The 14,972-nt window shown below is 41.6% G+C and overlaps 1 protein-coding gene across 1 annotated transcript; it reads right to left on the minus strand.

Annotated features, from left to right (window-relative positions):
• Window positions 1–755: 755 nt before the first annotated feature.
• On the minus strand, window positions 756–4,973 carry LOC306979796 (alpha-1,3-galactosyltransferase 2-like). The gene is made up of 4 exons (XM_079578922.1): window positions 4,881–4,973; window positions 4,699–4,794; window positions 1,711–1,848; window positions 756–1,506 (listed from the first exon to the last, which is right to left on the minus strand). Exons 1-4 carry the CDS (start codon window positions 4,955–4,957, stop codon window positions 825–827), a joined length of 993 nt encoding a protein of 330 aa, XP_079435048.1. The 5' UTR covers window positions 4,958–4,973; the 3' UTR covers window positions 756–824.
• Between the last annotated feature and the right edge of the window lie 9,999 nt (window positions 4,974–14,972).

Raw genomic sequence — 14,972 nt, forward strand, 5'->3', positions numbered from 1 at the left:
ATGTTTTCCCTATTTAAATACCGCTAAAATAATTACACAAAATTAAACCTGTCGATTTTCTAAGTGGATAAAAAGGTTAACTATATTGTGAGGCGTAATAACACCTCAGGAGCACTTCAACGTCTGTGCAGTAATGTTGAAGTGCTCCTAAGGTGTTATTACGCCTCACAATATAGTACCCCTTTTTACCCCCGTTGGCCCCATTGAGGAGCAGAGGAGAGGCTAAATGCTAACAAACTCTTTGGTCTGCTTGCGTGACTGAGCGCACGCGTAAAGACCAAGCAGGTACACATCAACTCGTCTAAGCTTAGGTAAGAACATATCTACGTATGGAAAAACAGTGGCCTGTTCCTTTAACCTGCTGTTCCACCTGCATTCCTTTTTCTTTCCTTGATAGCCTTTGATTCCCTCTACATTTACCAGACTGTCTCTTCTCTTGTGAGCCTCCATTCCCAGTGCGTTGTACTGTGTGTGGGCCTTGCATCTGCGAATTTGTATCTCCTGCTTTGGACTTAATTAAACGGCCTTAAACATGTTCCTGATTCTGGGTGTGCTTTGGCTTAAAAGCCTTAGAAAAATTCACTGTACAAGCCTGAGAGAAACAAAACATAAAGCCAAAAACACGAACAACATGGTCCCTTCCGTGAGAAAGACTCCCCTGAAAAAGTGATCCTGAATTACCAATGGGACTTTCCTGGTTCATTTAAAGTCAGATAAATAAATAAAAAACATATATTAAGCCTCACATAAGTGACAAAAAGTAGTTACTTAATGTCCATGCATACAGTGCAAAATACTCCCAAAATCTCCAATGAATTTTACTATTACGTTCTGAGGCGTTCATAGTCTTTTGGGGCCCATAGTAGCCTTTTCACTCTTATATCAGTAGTGCTTCCAATCCGAGGATCAAAGCAGTATTCAGGAGAAAGTAGCCGACTTGGTTTGTGGAGCCAAAAGTATTTATTAAGATGGCTCTCGTCATGCCATAGCGCTTCTACGCCGTTCTCCTTGTCCTCCATGATGCCCTGATAGCAAGCCTCACAAATAGCCTTAACGCTTTTCCATGTGCCTCCAAACACAGCAGCGTGATAGTAGAAATCCCCCGTCGCCAGGTAAGCTTTGGATTTAGGGTTAGTGTCATAAGTGTACATGTTTCTAGGTGCTCTGTAGTAATATGTGTGCAGGAGCGCAACAGATTCGCCCAGCGCTTCCGACCCGAATCTTCCGACAAATTCTTGATCCACATCGAAGCAGAAAACGTGAGTGAAATGATGTCGGATTTCGTTTTCTATAAGGTCAGAGATCGATTTCATCCGCATCATGGAAATGTCCTGCCAGCGGGAATGGCGGTCCACTTTGATGGATTTTATATGGCGTTGGGGGCCGAGTGAAATGGCCGGGACGTTTTCGGGCATGTCCGTGAAGATGTAATAGGTGACGGGGAGTCCCAACATGAAATGCTGTTCGGAAGAATTGAGGAAGGTGTTGAGGTAAGCCTCAAGGTACCTGCAAGATAATCATTTAAAATGGTGAGAAAAAGCCACGAGAAATCATTTGTATTTGGAGTCAATTCTTTCATCTTGATTTTTGACTTAATTTTTTTGTCTTTTTATATTAACAATTGTACAGTGAAACAGTGAAAAAGGCAGGCTGCACGGCTTTAAAAGCTTTGGGAACCACTGACCCAGTAAAGATCTTATAAAACCTCACCTGCCGACCGCAAAAACAGTCAAAGCCACAGAAGACTTTTCCCTTTGATGCGCCTCGTCATAGAGGTTTGCGTCAAACATCCCGTCCCAAATGATCGGAGCTTTCCATTTGGTGCAAGTCTGAACATCAGCCCTGGATCTGAAACAGATACTTTTTTTGTTTAATATCAGATAAGGCTAACCTCGCTTTTTCTTGATATTGATATTCAGAGAGAGTCCAGCTGAGGGAAAACTGTGTTGGGCTAATTCAGTAAAGTCCATAAATGCTGTACTAACATGCCCACAAAGCCTGGAAGTCTGTGCCAACACCCACTCAAACCACCACAAATCATCCGCCCGACACACTCTGATGCTGATGGGATCTTTGCAAAGTGAAGGGGGGCTGCACTTTGAGAATGGCCGGTACAGTGAAATATCACAATAATATTTCCATTGCAGTATTCAAGATGACAGTTATCAAATTTGTTTTTCCTCATGCCCCGTTTGAATTGTATATTATATATGATGCTACAAGACTTCATAAGCAGACATTGCATCTTGTGATAACATTAAGAAGGAGTCCCGGGAATGAAAATGTTTTGCAGTGGTCTCAGTTACTTCAGTTCTAGGGAGGCTGTTGTCCAGGATGAGCATCTTTGCACTCTCCAAGGCACATTTCGCCATTGGAATCAAATCTAATGCAGACCTAGTAATAGAGAAACACGTTGTAAACCACCTAAAATTAGCACAGTTTTAAGTGGTTATATGCCTTTATTTGAACGTACACGTGCATTACCGCATGTGCCCAGTAGAGGGTGCTGCACGTTTTGCTGTGAGCACACCTCCATCTTGTGGAAAAGCCAAGACAGCACAGGCACTCAGTGAAATTTTTTTTTTCCCATTGACTTATAATGGGGCTTCCGCAAATTCACAGATTCTGCAGTTTTTTCCACAGTTTCTGCAGTTTGTGCTTGTTCAGCTTCCGCAACTTTTCAGTTTTCAGAAAAATTCCGCCTTCTGCAGTTTTCCAGTTTTTTTCCACGGGATCGGGAATTCTGCCATTCATTTTAATGGGACTTCAGGTCTTTCAGCCATTTCTGCAGCTGCTGCAATTTCAGCAGTTTCCAGGATTCTGCAATTTCAAGGATTCTGCAGTTTTTAAGGATTCTGCAGTTTCAAGGATTCTGCAGTTTCCAGGATTCTGCAGTTTCAAGGATTTCAGCAGTTTCAAGGATTCTGCAGTTTCAAGGATTCTGCGGTTTCAAGGATTCTGCAGTTTCAAGGATTCTGTTGTTTCAAGGATTCTGCAGTTTCAAGGACTTCTGCAGTTTCAAGGATTCTGCAGTTTCAAGGATTCTGCAGTTTCAAGGATTCTGCAGTTTCAAGGATTCTGCAGTTTCCAGGTCTTCTGCAGTTTCAAGGATTCAGCGGTTTCAAAGACCCGAGCCAAGACTTGAATCAAGACCCAGACAAAGACCCGAACCAAGACCCAGACCAAGATCCGAACAATGACTTGAACCAAGACCCAGACCCGAACCAAGACCCAGACAAAGACCCGAACTCAGACCCAGATCAAGACCCGAACCAAAACCCAGACCCGAACCAAGACCCATAGCCGAACTCGGACCAAGACCCAGACCAGAACAAAGACTTGAACCAAGACCCGAATCAAAACCCAGACCAAGATCTGAACCAAAACCCAGACCAAGACCCGAACTCAGACCCAGACCAAGATCCGAACAATGACTTGAACCAGTGCAGACAAGGTTGCCATAGTTACAGGAACCAAAAGACCAAACCAAAGAAGCCAGGCCAAGTCCAGACCAGGTAACCATAGTTACCGGAATTAAAGCCATAACCAGGTAAACCACAGAAGCCAGGCCAGACCAGGTTACCATAGTTACCGGAGTTAAAACCTAATCCAGGTAAACTACAGAAGCCAGGTCAAGTCCATGCCAGGTTGCCATAGTAACCGGAACCAAAATCAGATCCAGGTAAACCACAGTCTCCAGGTCACGTCCAGACAAGGTTTTTCATAGTTACCGGAACCAAATTATTTCAGCGGTGTGGGGAATAGCTACTAGCTACTAGCCTTGCCGCTTCTAGCCTAGCCAAACGTTGCCAAGCAACGCGCAAACTTTTGGGAACAATTTACAGTGGAAGTCATTAAATAAACCTTTCAGCCTTCATAAAAGTGTACGAAGTTTATGTTGTGTGTGTTCAGTTGGCAAATGGCCGTATAATACGCGGGTTCGCCCTGTCGGTACTTATTTTCCCGATAATGACCAGCATTCTATACATTATCTCTTACTTACACTATAAAACAACAAAATGACATTCGATGAGAGAGAGCATCAGGCACTGCAAACTTAGTGCGCAAGAAATACATTTAGATGCCCAGCGCACAACGTTGTTTTTCGCAATGTTTGTTTTTACAATATACAGAGGGGGAAAAATAATTTTGTGTCACTATAAGAAAAAAATATATAGGGTCTTTAGTGTCTTGATAGAAGTTGTAATATAGTAGAAAAACAGCTAATGTTTTGCAGAACAGTGTGGAAACCGGTGCGTCGCCTTACCAGTTGAAAACCACTGTTGCAGAATATTGCAAAGAGTGTTGGGTAATAATGGTTGAAAATCAGAATGAGTTACTTCACTAAAGGAAGGAAACCAATATTAAATGCTTATTCTTTAGAGGGTATGCAGATTCTATTTCTATAGAAACTGAACCTCAAATGAATGGACCAATCAAATAATAGCTTAAATTAGAATCTCAAATCCCATGCATAATCTCACAACACATACTAAAGGGAAGCATGTGTACATACTATACATGCTTCCCTTTAACAGCCCTAAACTTTACTTCTCCATCTACTAGTCCACATTTATTTTCGCAAGCTGTTGATGGCCAAACAGTAAACCAGCTGTTGGAATAAGCAGACATTGCATCTTGTGATTATATTAAGAAGGAATCCCGGGAATGAAAATGTGTTGCAGTGGTCTCACTTACTTCAGTTCGAGGGAGGCATCCACACTGTTGTCCAGGTTGAGCATCGTTGCACTCTCCAAGGCACATTTCTCCATTGGAATCAACTCTAATGCAGACCTAGTAATAGAAGAAACACGCGTTGGACCATCAATTTTGAGATTTCGATAAGAATACTTTCACATATCGTCGGTGGTTTGAGTTACCTCAGGGACGGAACGGTGAAGTAGAGGACGCACAGCACAAAAGGTAAGAGAAACAAGCATCGAATGGCACGCTTCATCTTGTGGCTGCGGAAACATGACAGGGACTGTTCAGGCAGGCACATGAATGTTACACTCAAGCCACAAACTTTACTTCAATACGGGCGTGAGTGTTCCCCAGCTCTTACAACTAGACACGGACAACTATTATCATCACTATTTGCTTGTGGTTTCGATGCATTTGTTGGTGTAACCCGGGTGCTGAAAAGTCAAATATAATGTAAGATTTTATCAATGGCTTAAGTTAATATTTGAATAACTGATACAATTGAAGGACTACCTCTGTTTCCTCTGGCGGATAAGGGAATGCAGCGGCAGATGAATGCTCAAATCCTCATCTAGGAAGGGGAATACTTGGTCACACCGTTGAGCAATCTGATGGCAACAAGACAGCATGACTCATACGCTCCGGTCGCGTTTTCTCCATTTTCTCCCCGCGATGCAAACGCTTTCCCAAGTTCAGCCACCGCAAAAAAAACAAAAGGCACTTGAAACGCCTTATCAGCTAAAGTAAACACGTTGTGCGCGCTGCTGTCGTCTCTGTCCCAAAGCACAGTGAAGTGAAGAAAAGGAAACATTCTCGTTCAAGTGATCCAGGGTCCCGTGCGTAAAGTTCGCAGGAGAAGAAATGGCTCGTTTTTTACTTACCAAAGATACATCAGGCCATGTGAGCGCAGTGGAGGAAAACAGAAAAATAAGACTTGCGAAGGAGTCGGTTGTCGAGGCAGAGAATGGGAGTGGACTTGTTGTAGAGGGTATAGGATACTGACAGGTAAGGCGCGTTGTCGTCCTGCGTCCTCGAGCGACCCACAGCGAGACATGTTCGTGCAGCCCGTGTCTGTTAGTTCTGTTAGTGCCTGTGGGGGGGGGGGGGGGAAGGAAAAAAAAAGAAGTTCAACAGTTTGGTTTGGTTGCGTGGGGAATTTCAGCCTGTTGTGTTGGCTAATAGGGGGAACTGAATTTTGCGATATTGTGGTTGCGCGTTGGACGGTCTGAGAATACGTCGTTCTCAAATCGCTTAATTGAGTTTAAGCAGAAACTTCATAATGTCGAGAGAAAATATGGTTTAATTGAGACACGTTTTGATTTGTGTAGAATATTATTATTATTGTTATTTTTAAGTTTTACTAGTTTCTACGAATGAAATATTTTGTAAAAAAAAAAAAACATAATAATAATAACTTTTTTAAGTATTACTAGCTTCTACGAATTTAATATTTAGTAGGCTATAAATAAATAAAGCTCTCAGTCCTCGAGTCACAATTCAAAAATAAATTCCATTATCACAAAACCTTTTTATTTTTTTTGTTTTTTGTTCTATTCTCTACACTTCAATGATCAGTTTCAGGGTGGATTCTGGGAAATAGAAATGCCTGCATTAAATCACAAGCAAATGTAACTCCCCAACTTTACCCATTGTTCTATTTACATACACCAGGGGGGTCCAAACTTTTTTTATGGGGGGCCGCATATTGAAGCGTGCACGGGGTGAAGGGCCGTAGATCGGTAGTTAGTGCCGCAAAACCTTCGACTAGCAGAGGTTTAATTTGTGCCCCACACCTTTATTTAAGCTTAAACCTTCATGCCAGCTCTGTCTCACAGTAAAATGTTAGTTGTTAGGTTAGAATTGTATAGAATGATTACATTTCAGATAAAAAGGTCCATCTCTGGTGAAGTGCACCGATACAGTAAGAGGCCGAGGGCCACCATAAATTGGTCTGAGGGCCGCATTTGGCCCCCGGGCCGCACTTTGGACACCCCTGACATACACTGACAAAAAAATGAATTATAGTGAAAATGGACGTATTAAAGTGTATGATCGCAAAGTGAGGAGAGGATGAGATTTGGAAGTAGACATCAACGTCCTCCCGCCTCCTCCTGGTTGGACCAGAAAGCCACTGCAAAATGAGGAGAGCGGAAACAAACGGGGAAGCTCGTCTCATTGGTCAAAGTGGTAGCCACGGGGATTCTGATAAGTCGCTGAAATCAGGGAGGGAGGGACTTTCGAAAACATATTATTTATATTACTGAAATGTAGCTTGCTTCTACTTGGAAAAGGTTTACTCAAGTAAACCACACATGAGCTCAAGTATTTCTGACATAGGTGCCAAAATGGGGCTTGAAAAAACACATCATCAGGGGTTTGAACCAGGCTCAAGATGGATAGCAATATTCAGTCTTTTTTTGTTGTTGTTGTTGTTGTTGCTGTTGTTGTCTTTATCGCTTTTTTAAATGATTGTTTCGTGTGATTTTAAACACAGCATTAGTAGTAGTCTACCTCTGAGGTGGTTGCAAAATTACACTGAGGTAAAAATATGCCACAACACTTTATATTTTTTCTGGGATAGGCGCAGTGAGCTTTCGCCTATTCAATTTAAAACTTTATGCATCATTTTTTTGGGGGGGAAATATGTCTTTATAATTGTATATATTTTGCTCACTATATAAGAACTTTCTACTTTGCAACTCCAACTGACATGCAGTGTGACACCAGTGTAAGGTCTGTCTGTAAAGATGTTAGATGCTTTTGTCGGAAGCTTTTGTGGTTGGTGACGGTGAGGCAGCGGTAAGTGCTGTTGAGCTGCATTATGTCTTTTAAAGATGAGGAAGGGGAAAAGAAAGCTTCTGTTGCATGAATAAGATCATGATAATTATGTAAGATACTTTAGTGTATTCAACATCTTTGGAATATTTCATTTGTTGCTACTAATTATTTAAAGGGACACTGCGTAACATTTTGGACTATACTGTCAGTACAAAACATGCTCCTATAATGACCGGCTCCACACAGAAAATGCTATTACTGCAGGGGGTGATTAAAGAAGGGATTTGGATGAGGGCCTAACTTATTTCAATCTCAAATTCTGCTGTCTTTAGTCTCCATCTCCATGGAGACGAACCCACTCCCAGTAAAGTCACAGTCATGTCTTAGGAGAGCTGAGCAAATATCTGTCATAAAATAAATGCTTGTACTTCAGTTTAATTTATTGGGTAAAATTCTACGCGGTGTGGCTTTAATATAAATATATAAAATAATCTTTATTTAATTAAAAAAATCTGTGGTCAGGCTGTACAATCAGGACTTGAGAGATCTTTATGAACGGAGCAATATTTGTATTTATACTTAAAACTTGAAAAATGGTAACAACTCCAAAAGTGTGGCTTTAACAATGATAAATGGAATGAAAGTATCTAGATAATACCTGCCTTCTTTCTCATTTGAAACTGAAAGACACATTGTGGCTCTCCTACAGACTTTTTCTTTTCTTTTCCTTTAACTGTATTTGAATGAATTTGTTTATATTTGCATATTTTGGCATGCCTCAGAATAGCCTTTTTTATTGGTCAGTTTTTTTGTTTTTTGTTTGCAGTTGTGTTCCTTTAATGACGTTTCCTTTATTTAACTAAACACAAAACCGTATACGTGCACAGGAAACTGTTTCACACGAACAGGCAGACTTTGGTCATATCTAGAGTGAAACCATTTTGATGTCTTTGGGGAGGGCTCAGAGAAACAGAAAGATGTCACAAAATCATTTGGCTTTGAAGCGAATTTTGTTGATGTCTTATTTCTTTCTCCCCTGAATGTATTATTTACCTGGCTTTACGATGCAGGATCACACATTTCATTCGAAACAAAGGTGTCAAAAGAAATATCCTGCAGACGCAACTGGATACAGGAAACACAAGTGGGACCTAGGCCTAAAAAAAGAACCGGTTTAGGCAGTTTAGATAGTGGGTTGGATCGAATTTGCCTTGAATTTGACTCCAGTTTACATACTTTATTTTCCGGACTTACTATCCGATTGCGTTTTTATGTTTTTATATATACATAACATACCAGTGTTAATTTCGTCGACTAAAATATTTTGTGCAAGTACATTTAGACTGAATATTTAAGTCAAAGTGATATGTTTGATGATTAAAATTGGACTAAGACTAAATTAAAACTTTTTCATGAAACTAAAACTATGACTAAAATGTCGCGATATTTTAGTTGACTAAAATGAGACTAAATAAAAATGAAAGGGAGAGAATAAAATCATCCAAACTTCTATTGAGCGTCTGAAAGAGCCTCATATCATGTAAATTCTCTGCCAAAGGATCAGCTCTGAGCTTTGTTCATGTGGAGCAGCTCCATGAAGCGGAGGAACAAGATTAAATATGATTATAATAAATATTATCAATGCAAAGTTGACAAAATGTATGAGTAAATCTCGACTAAAATTGAATTATATTTTCGTCAAAAAGACTACTAAAACTAGATTAAAATATGTTGTCAAAATTAACACTGATTTATAGCCTACTACATTTCCATTTTCTATTTTAGCTTGTTTTTTTATGCTGTAAATATGAACATATAGAGATTTATATTGGTACCTGTTTGTCGCCCTACATTTCCACGTTGTATTATTATTATATACTTGCTTTTAATGTATTATTGAGCTGCTGTGACAAACTTTGACTTTGGGTTTAAATAGGCTAAAATGTAGCTACTACGCATTAGGATCCATCCATCCATTCATTTTCTTCCGCTTTATCCGGGGCCGGGTCGCGGGGGCAGCAGTCTCAGCAGAGATGCCCAAACTTCCCGATCCACACACACCTCCTCCAGCTGTTCTGGGGGGGCCCTGAGGCGACACCAGGCCAGCTCGGAGACATAGGGCCAGATCTTGTGGCGGCGCACGGGGCGGCGCAGGCTCTTGGCGAATTATTTTCCGAGTGGCGGCGCTATATGTGCCATTGGCCTCCGCCACCTGTGAGGGGGCGTCACAAGAGGAGGTGACTGCACTGATGGAAACACGGCTGACACTCACTTCCTGGTTTATATTGCGCTGTCTTGCGTTCTTTCTTAAGCCTTAGGCTCTCACAGGTCAAACTAAAAACTTTATTTACTCCATCGTGAGCTAAACGATGTTCACGTCTCCAGAGAAAAAGAGCTACAGCGTCCGCTGTGGCGCGGATCGGCCGCGCTTGGCCTGAACGCGAAGCAAAACAAAAGCACATGTTCACCCCCCACTCCCACACAGCCACTCTCCTGGACGCGGAGTCGATCTGGTTGGAGGAAAATGTGTGTCTCCACCCACTTAAATGCGCTAAGTCTGGAGTGGCAAGATCACAAAGAAATGTCACGCTATCGTCTGCGTTTTGATGCACAGCTTCCCGATGGCCCTGTGAACGAAACTGTTCCTCAGTCGACTGGAACTGACCCGTAGATTCCGCAGTCTCCTCCCTGACGGCATAACCTTGAAGAGACTGTGTGATGGATGCGAAGGGTCCCTGGCGATTTTGACGGCTTTGCGGGTGAGACGGGTGGAGCACATCTCCTTAATAGAGGGGAGGGGGCTCTACAGAACTTCTCCGCTGCTCTCATGATGCGCTGGAGGCTCCTTCGGCAGGAAGCAGTGCTGGCGCCATGCCACACAGTGATGGAGCTGGTCAGGATGCTCTCTATAGTCCCTCTGTAGAAGAACCACACAGTGATGGAGCTGGTCAGGATGCTCTCTATAGTCCCTCTGTAGAAGAACCTCACAGTGATGGAGCTGGTCAGGATGCTCTCTATAGTCCCTCTGTAGAAGAACCACACAGTGATGGTCAGGATGCTCTCTATAGTCCCTCTGTAGAAGAACCACACAGTGATGGAGCTGGTCAGGATGCTCTCTATAGTCCCTCTGTAGAAGAACCACACAGTGATGGAGCTGGTCAGGATGCTCTCTATAGTCCCTCTGTAGAAGAACCACACAGTGATGGTCAGGATGCTCTCTATAGTCCCTCTGTAGAAGAACCACACAGTGATGGAGCTGGTCAGGATGCTCTCTGTAGTCCCTCTGTAGAAGAACCACACAGTGATGGTCAGGATGCTCTCTATAGTCCCTCTGTAGAAGAACCACACAGTGATGGAGCTGGTCAGGATGCTCTCTGTAGTCCCTCTGTAGAAGAACCACACAGTGATGGAGCTGGTCAGGATGCTCTCTATAGTCCCTCTGTAGAAGAACCACACAGTGATGGAGCTGGTCAGGAAGCTCTCTATAGTCCCTCTGTAGAAGAACCACACAGTGATGGAGCTGGTCAGGATGCTCTCTATAGTCCCTCTGTAGAAGAACCACACAGTGATGGAGCTGGTCAGGATGCTCTCTATAGTCCCTTTGTAGAAGAACCACACAGTGATGGAGCTGGTCAGGATGCTCTCTATAGTCCCTCTGTAGAAGAACCACAGTGATGGAGCTGGTCAGGATGCTCTCTATAGTCCTCTGTAGAAGAACCACAGTGATGGAGCTGGTCAGGATGCTCTCTATAGTCCCTCTGTAGAAGAACCACAGTGATGGAGCTGGTCAGGATGCTCTCTATAGTCCCTCTGTAGAAGAACCACAGTGATGGAGCTGGTCAGGATGCTCTCTATAGTCCCTCTGTAGAAGAACCACAGTGATGGAGCTGGTCAGGATGCTCTCTATAGTCCCTCTGTAGAAGAACCACAGTGATGGAGCTGGTCAGGATGCTCTCTATAGTCCCTCTGTAGAAGTTGCACATAACTGAGACTGGGACTCTGGCTCTTCTCAACTTGTGCAGAAAGTAGAGACGCTGATGACTTTTCTTGACCAGTGACGTAATGTTCATGGTCCAGGAGAGCTCGTCTGTGATGTGCACACCCAGGAACTTAGTGCTGGTCACCCTCTGCAAAGTCAACAATAGGCTTTACATTTATTAACAGATATGAGGTTATAACCTGGTTTTCGTCATCTTTTGGTTTTTGGTAAGCTTTTTCACACTGCATAGTACCAGTTCCTTGGTATCAACGAGGACTTGGACTTCTCTGCATTCTTATAAAGATTCGATTGGGCTGTTTTTTAAGCCTGTGTTTGTGCTATTTGTTATTATATACCTGGAACGTTCATTTCTATTGTTGTCCCGAGACAACGTTGTTGAAGCTTTATTCTAGTGTATCGTTTTAATATCTCCAGGGTTGTCATGGGAACACTACTGCTCACAACATAGTTCTTCCAGGTCTTGTTGTTATTTAGTTGGTTTTACCTATCATATTCTTATCTTGCTTCAGATGAATGTGCTTATGCTTATGTGTTATGATGCCCCGGTGTATTAAGAGCGCCTGTGGTTCTCATGATTTACTTGTAAACCCTGACAAAGGCCGCACTGATCGAAATGCAGAGGTGGGTGTAACTTTAAAATGGTACATTTGCAAGTAGAGTTCAGTACTTTTAACTTCTTCTTGAGTGATATAAAAAAAAAGGTAAAAATATCAGTACTCTAAAAAAATGTAACTTGTGTCACTGTGAGAAAATCTTTAAGTGACAAATCTTCATTTGGACATGTAAAAAAGATATGTTTCTTTTTGTACTGGAGGTGACGTTTTAAAAGGAGTTGTCTTTGACTGAGAACTGAAGTTCAACCAACAAATAAATGCCATTGTCAAAGAGAGCTTTTTCCAGCTGCACCTTTTGCCCAAGGTTAAGCCCTTTCTCCCTTCATAGTTCTCGGTTGGACTATTATTGTTCTCTTTTCTGGCGACAGTCGTTACTCCACTGGTTACAGAGAATGCAGCAGCTCGTCTTCTAACCGGCTCATCCAGTCACAGTCATATCCGCACCCTTCCCTGCTGGCTCGATATCCCGATCTGTTTTCGGATTGATTTTAATATTTTAATGTTTGTTTTTAAAGCACTTCATGATATTGCGTCATAATTAACTGAGATTGTTCCTGACGTGCCCAGGTCCCGGTACAGACAATGAGGCGATTGTTTCTTTGCTGGGGCCGCGCCAGATACTGTAGAACCGTTAGATTGTGTGTTCTCACAGATTTGTCCCGTTTTAAGCCCAGGTTAAAGCATCATCTCTTCAAACTGGCTTTTAATACCTAAACCTCACTGAATTATTCTTTGCTCTGAAGTACTTTGGTCTTACTGGTGTAATGGTGAAGTGCCATATAAATAAACTTTGATTGACTGATTGATTGAAAACAATCAAAGTATAAAGCACTTTTCATACAAAATGTAATGTCTTCCTGTTCCAGCTCCAGAGTGACTTTCGAGCTTATTGTTTTGTGCGGTTCCAGTTTGAACACGCCACTGAGGCAAAGCAAAACCACACAGACAGACACTGGTAGAGGTGCAGAGGGACGGCTTTGTGAGGTGAGCTCAGGCTGTTCATCATCTGGTCCTGTTGAGGTGCAGATGGGGGACTGGATGTGGCTGGCTCTGTTTCAAGAGAAGAGCTAATTAGCGAGTGCAAGCTGGAAAATTACACACAGGAGCAGTACATGTACTTTTGTTTGGGTTGTTTAAACGCAATGCTTTAGGAATAACGCGATATAAATGAGGAAAAGAATGTGAGGCTGCCATAGAAGAGCAGCTTGTATTAAACCATGCCTCAGTCAACCTCATCTTTTTTGTTTTAGAGACACCCTCTCACCAGTAGCACAGTCAAAGAGCGCAACAGCTGTGCACATGCAAGATGACCGTTTGGAGCAGCGCTGTCCTTGCGCCAGGCACATGAAGTGCACGCACACCTCCCCTCACTCACATAGATTAAAATAATGGACATAAGAAAGACCTGAGGAAAACTGTAATGTGTCCAGTATATAAATATTTATTATAAAACAATAACAGTTGATACAATGTATTTACAGAATAGCATGCTATGTCATTGAAAGGCAGGTTAAAACAAAGTGGACCCTTAATGTTAAACAATGTAAGGCTTTTATGACTGAAACAAAGTAATACTGTGTAGTGGCAAATATACACAAACAACTCAAAAGTACATTTAGACAACAGGTACAAAAAAACATGTTACACTAAAAAACATCATGGTACCAGTTAGTGCATTAAGCATTATATTCCATTCGCTATTTGTTTGGAAACGGTTTTATTTATTTCCAATTTGGCTCGGATTAATCCTTTGTGAATTCGGCACACTTGGCCTATGTTGACATATAATAAGGCAGGATACAATAATCTTGAACAATAAGTGCACAATTGTTCAATATAATGATTATCTTCTTACGACAAAGAAGACTGTTTTAATCTGCTCTGTACTTTGTCAATATGGCAGGTCTTTTCACTGCCATTCATAGGATACTGCTAATACGGGTCTAATATTACTGACCTTTGTAAGATTATCCTGTGCAAGTAAACACCAGTAAACACAGATGATCAAATCAAATGAGTAAAAAAGAAAAAACACAGAAAGAAGTGTGCATTCTGGCCATGAAAATTAAATCAGTCAAACATCAAAAGTGGCTTGAAGTCTTACTGTACAAGACTCTGTACATTTTTAACAGTACATTCTCTAAGACTGTTTCTTTTTTATGGAAATATAATAATATTTATAACTAATAAACAGGTAGTAGAAAAGATAAGTAATCATAACACAAAAATGTTAGTATGTTCATCTAGCTGCCTTGGGCATTTTTTTTTACCTTAAAAATGTACATTAAAATGTTTAAAGCCTGTATTTTTTTGCAGGCTAGAAAGTGCTGCAAAATTATCTTTGGATGTGAAAGTTAGTACGAGGCTCTTGTCAATGAATTGAGATATTGTGGGAAAGTGAAACACAATAGATTACTTTCATTACCTTATTTCAACAGATACTGCATTCAAATAGCACTCATGATTCACCTTTGATTCACCATTACGGGAGTGCTCTGTGCATGTCCATGTTACTAAATGTGACAATACTGCACAATCATCAAAGCATTGTTCCAAGTCAAAGTTTGAATAAGCTACCAATTAATCATTCTACTTTTCCAGAATATTTGACATGAGCCTGTATTCTTTTCGACATATAAAGAAATCTATTTCTTTCTTTCTTTCTTTTCAAAGAGCACACTTGGTTAGTGGTAGAATCTGGCGTAGCTTTAGAGCCAGTCCAGACTAGGGCTGCACAGTATAATGTACTGTAAATGTGCCAAACTAACTTTCTCAAACAATCTTTAACCAGGAAAGTCCCACTTAAGAATCTCTTTTACAGCGGAGTCCTGGCCCCAGAGGGGAACCTATTGTACATGTTTTTAGTGGTAGGGGAA

Source organism: Gobius niger (genome assembly GCF_951799975.1).
Source record: "Gobius niger genome assembly, chromosome: 20".
Taxonomy (NCBI): Eukaryota; Metazoa; Chordata; class Actinopteri; order Gobiiformes; family Gobiidae; genus Gobius; species Gobius niger.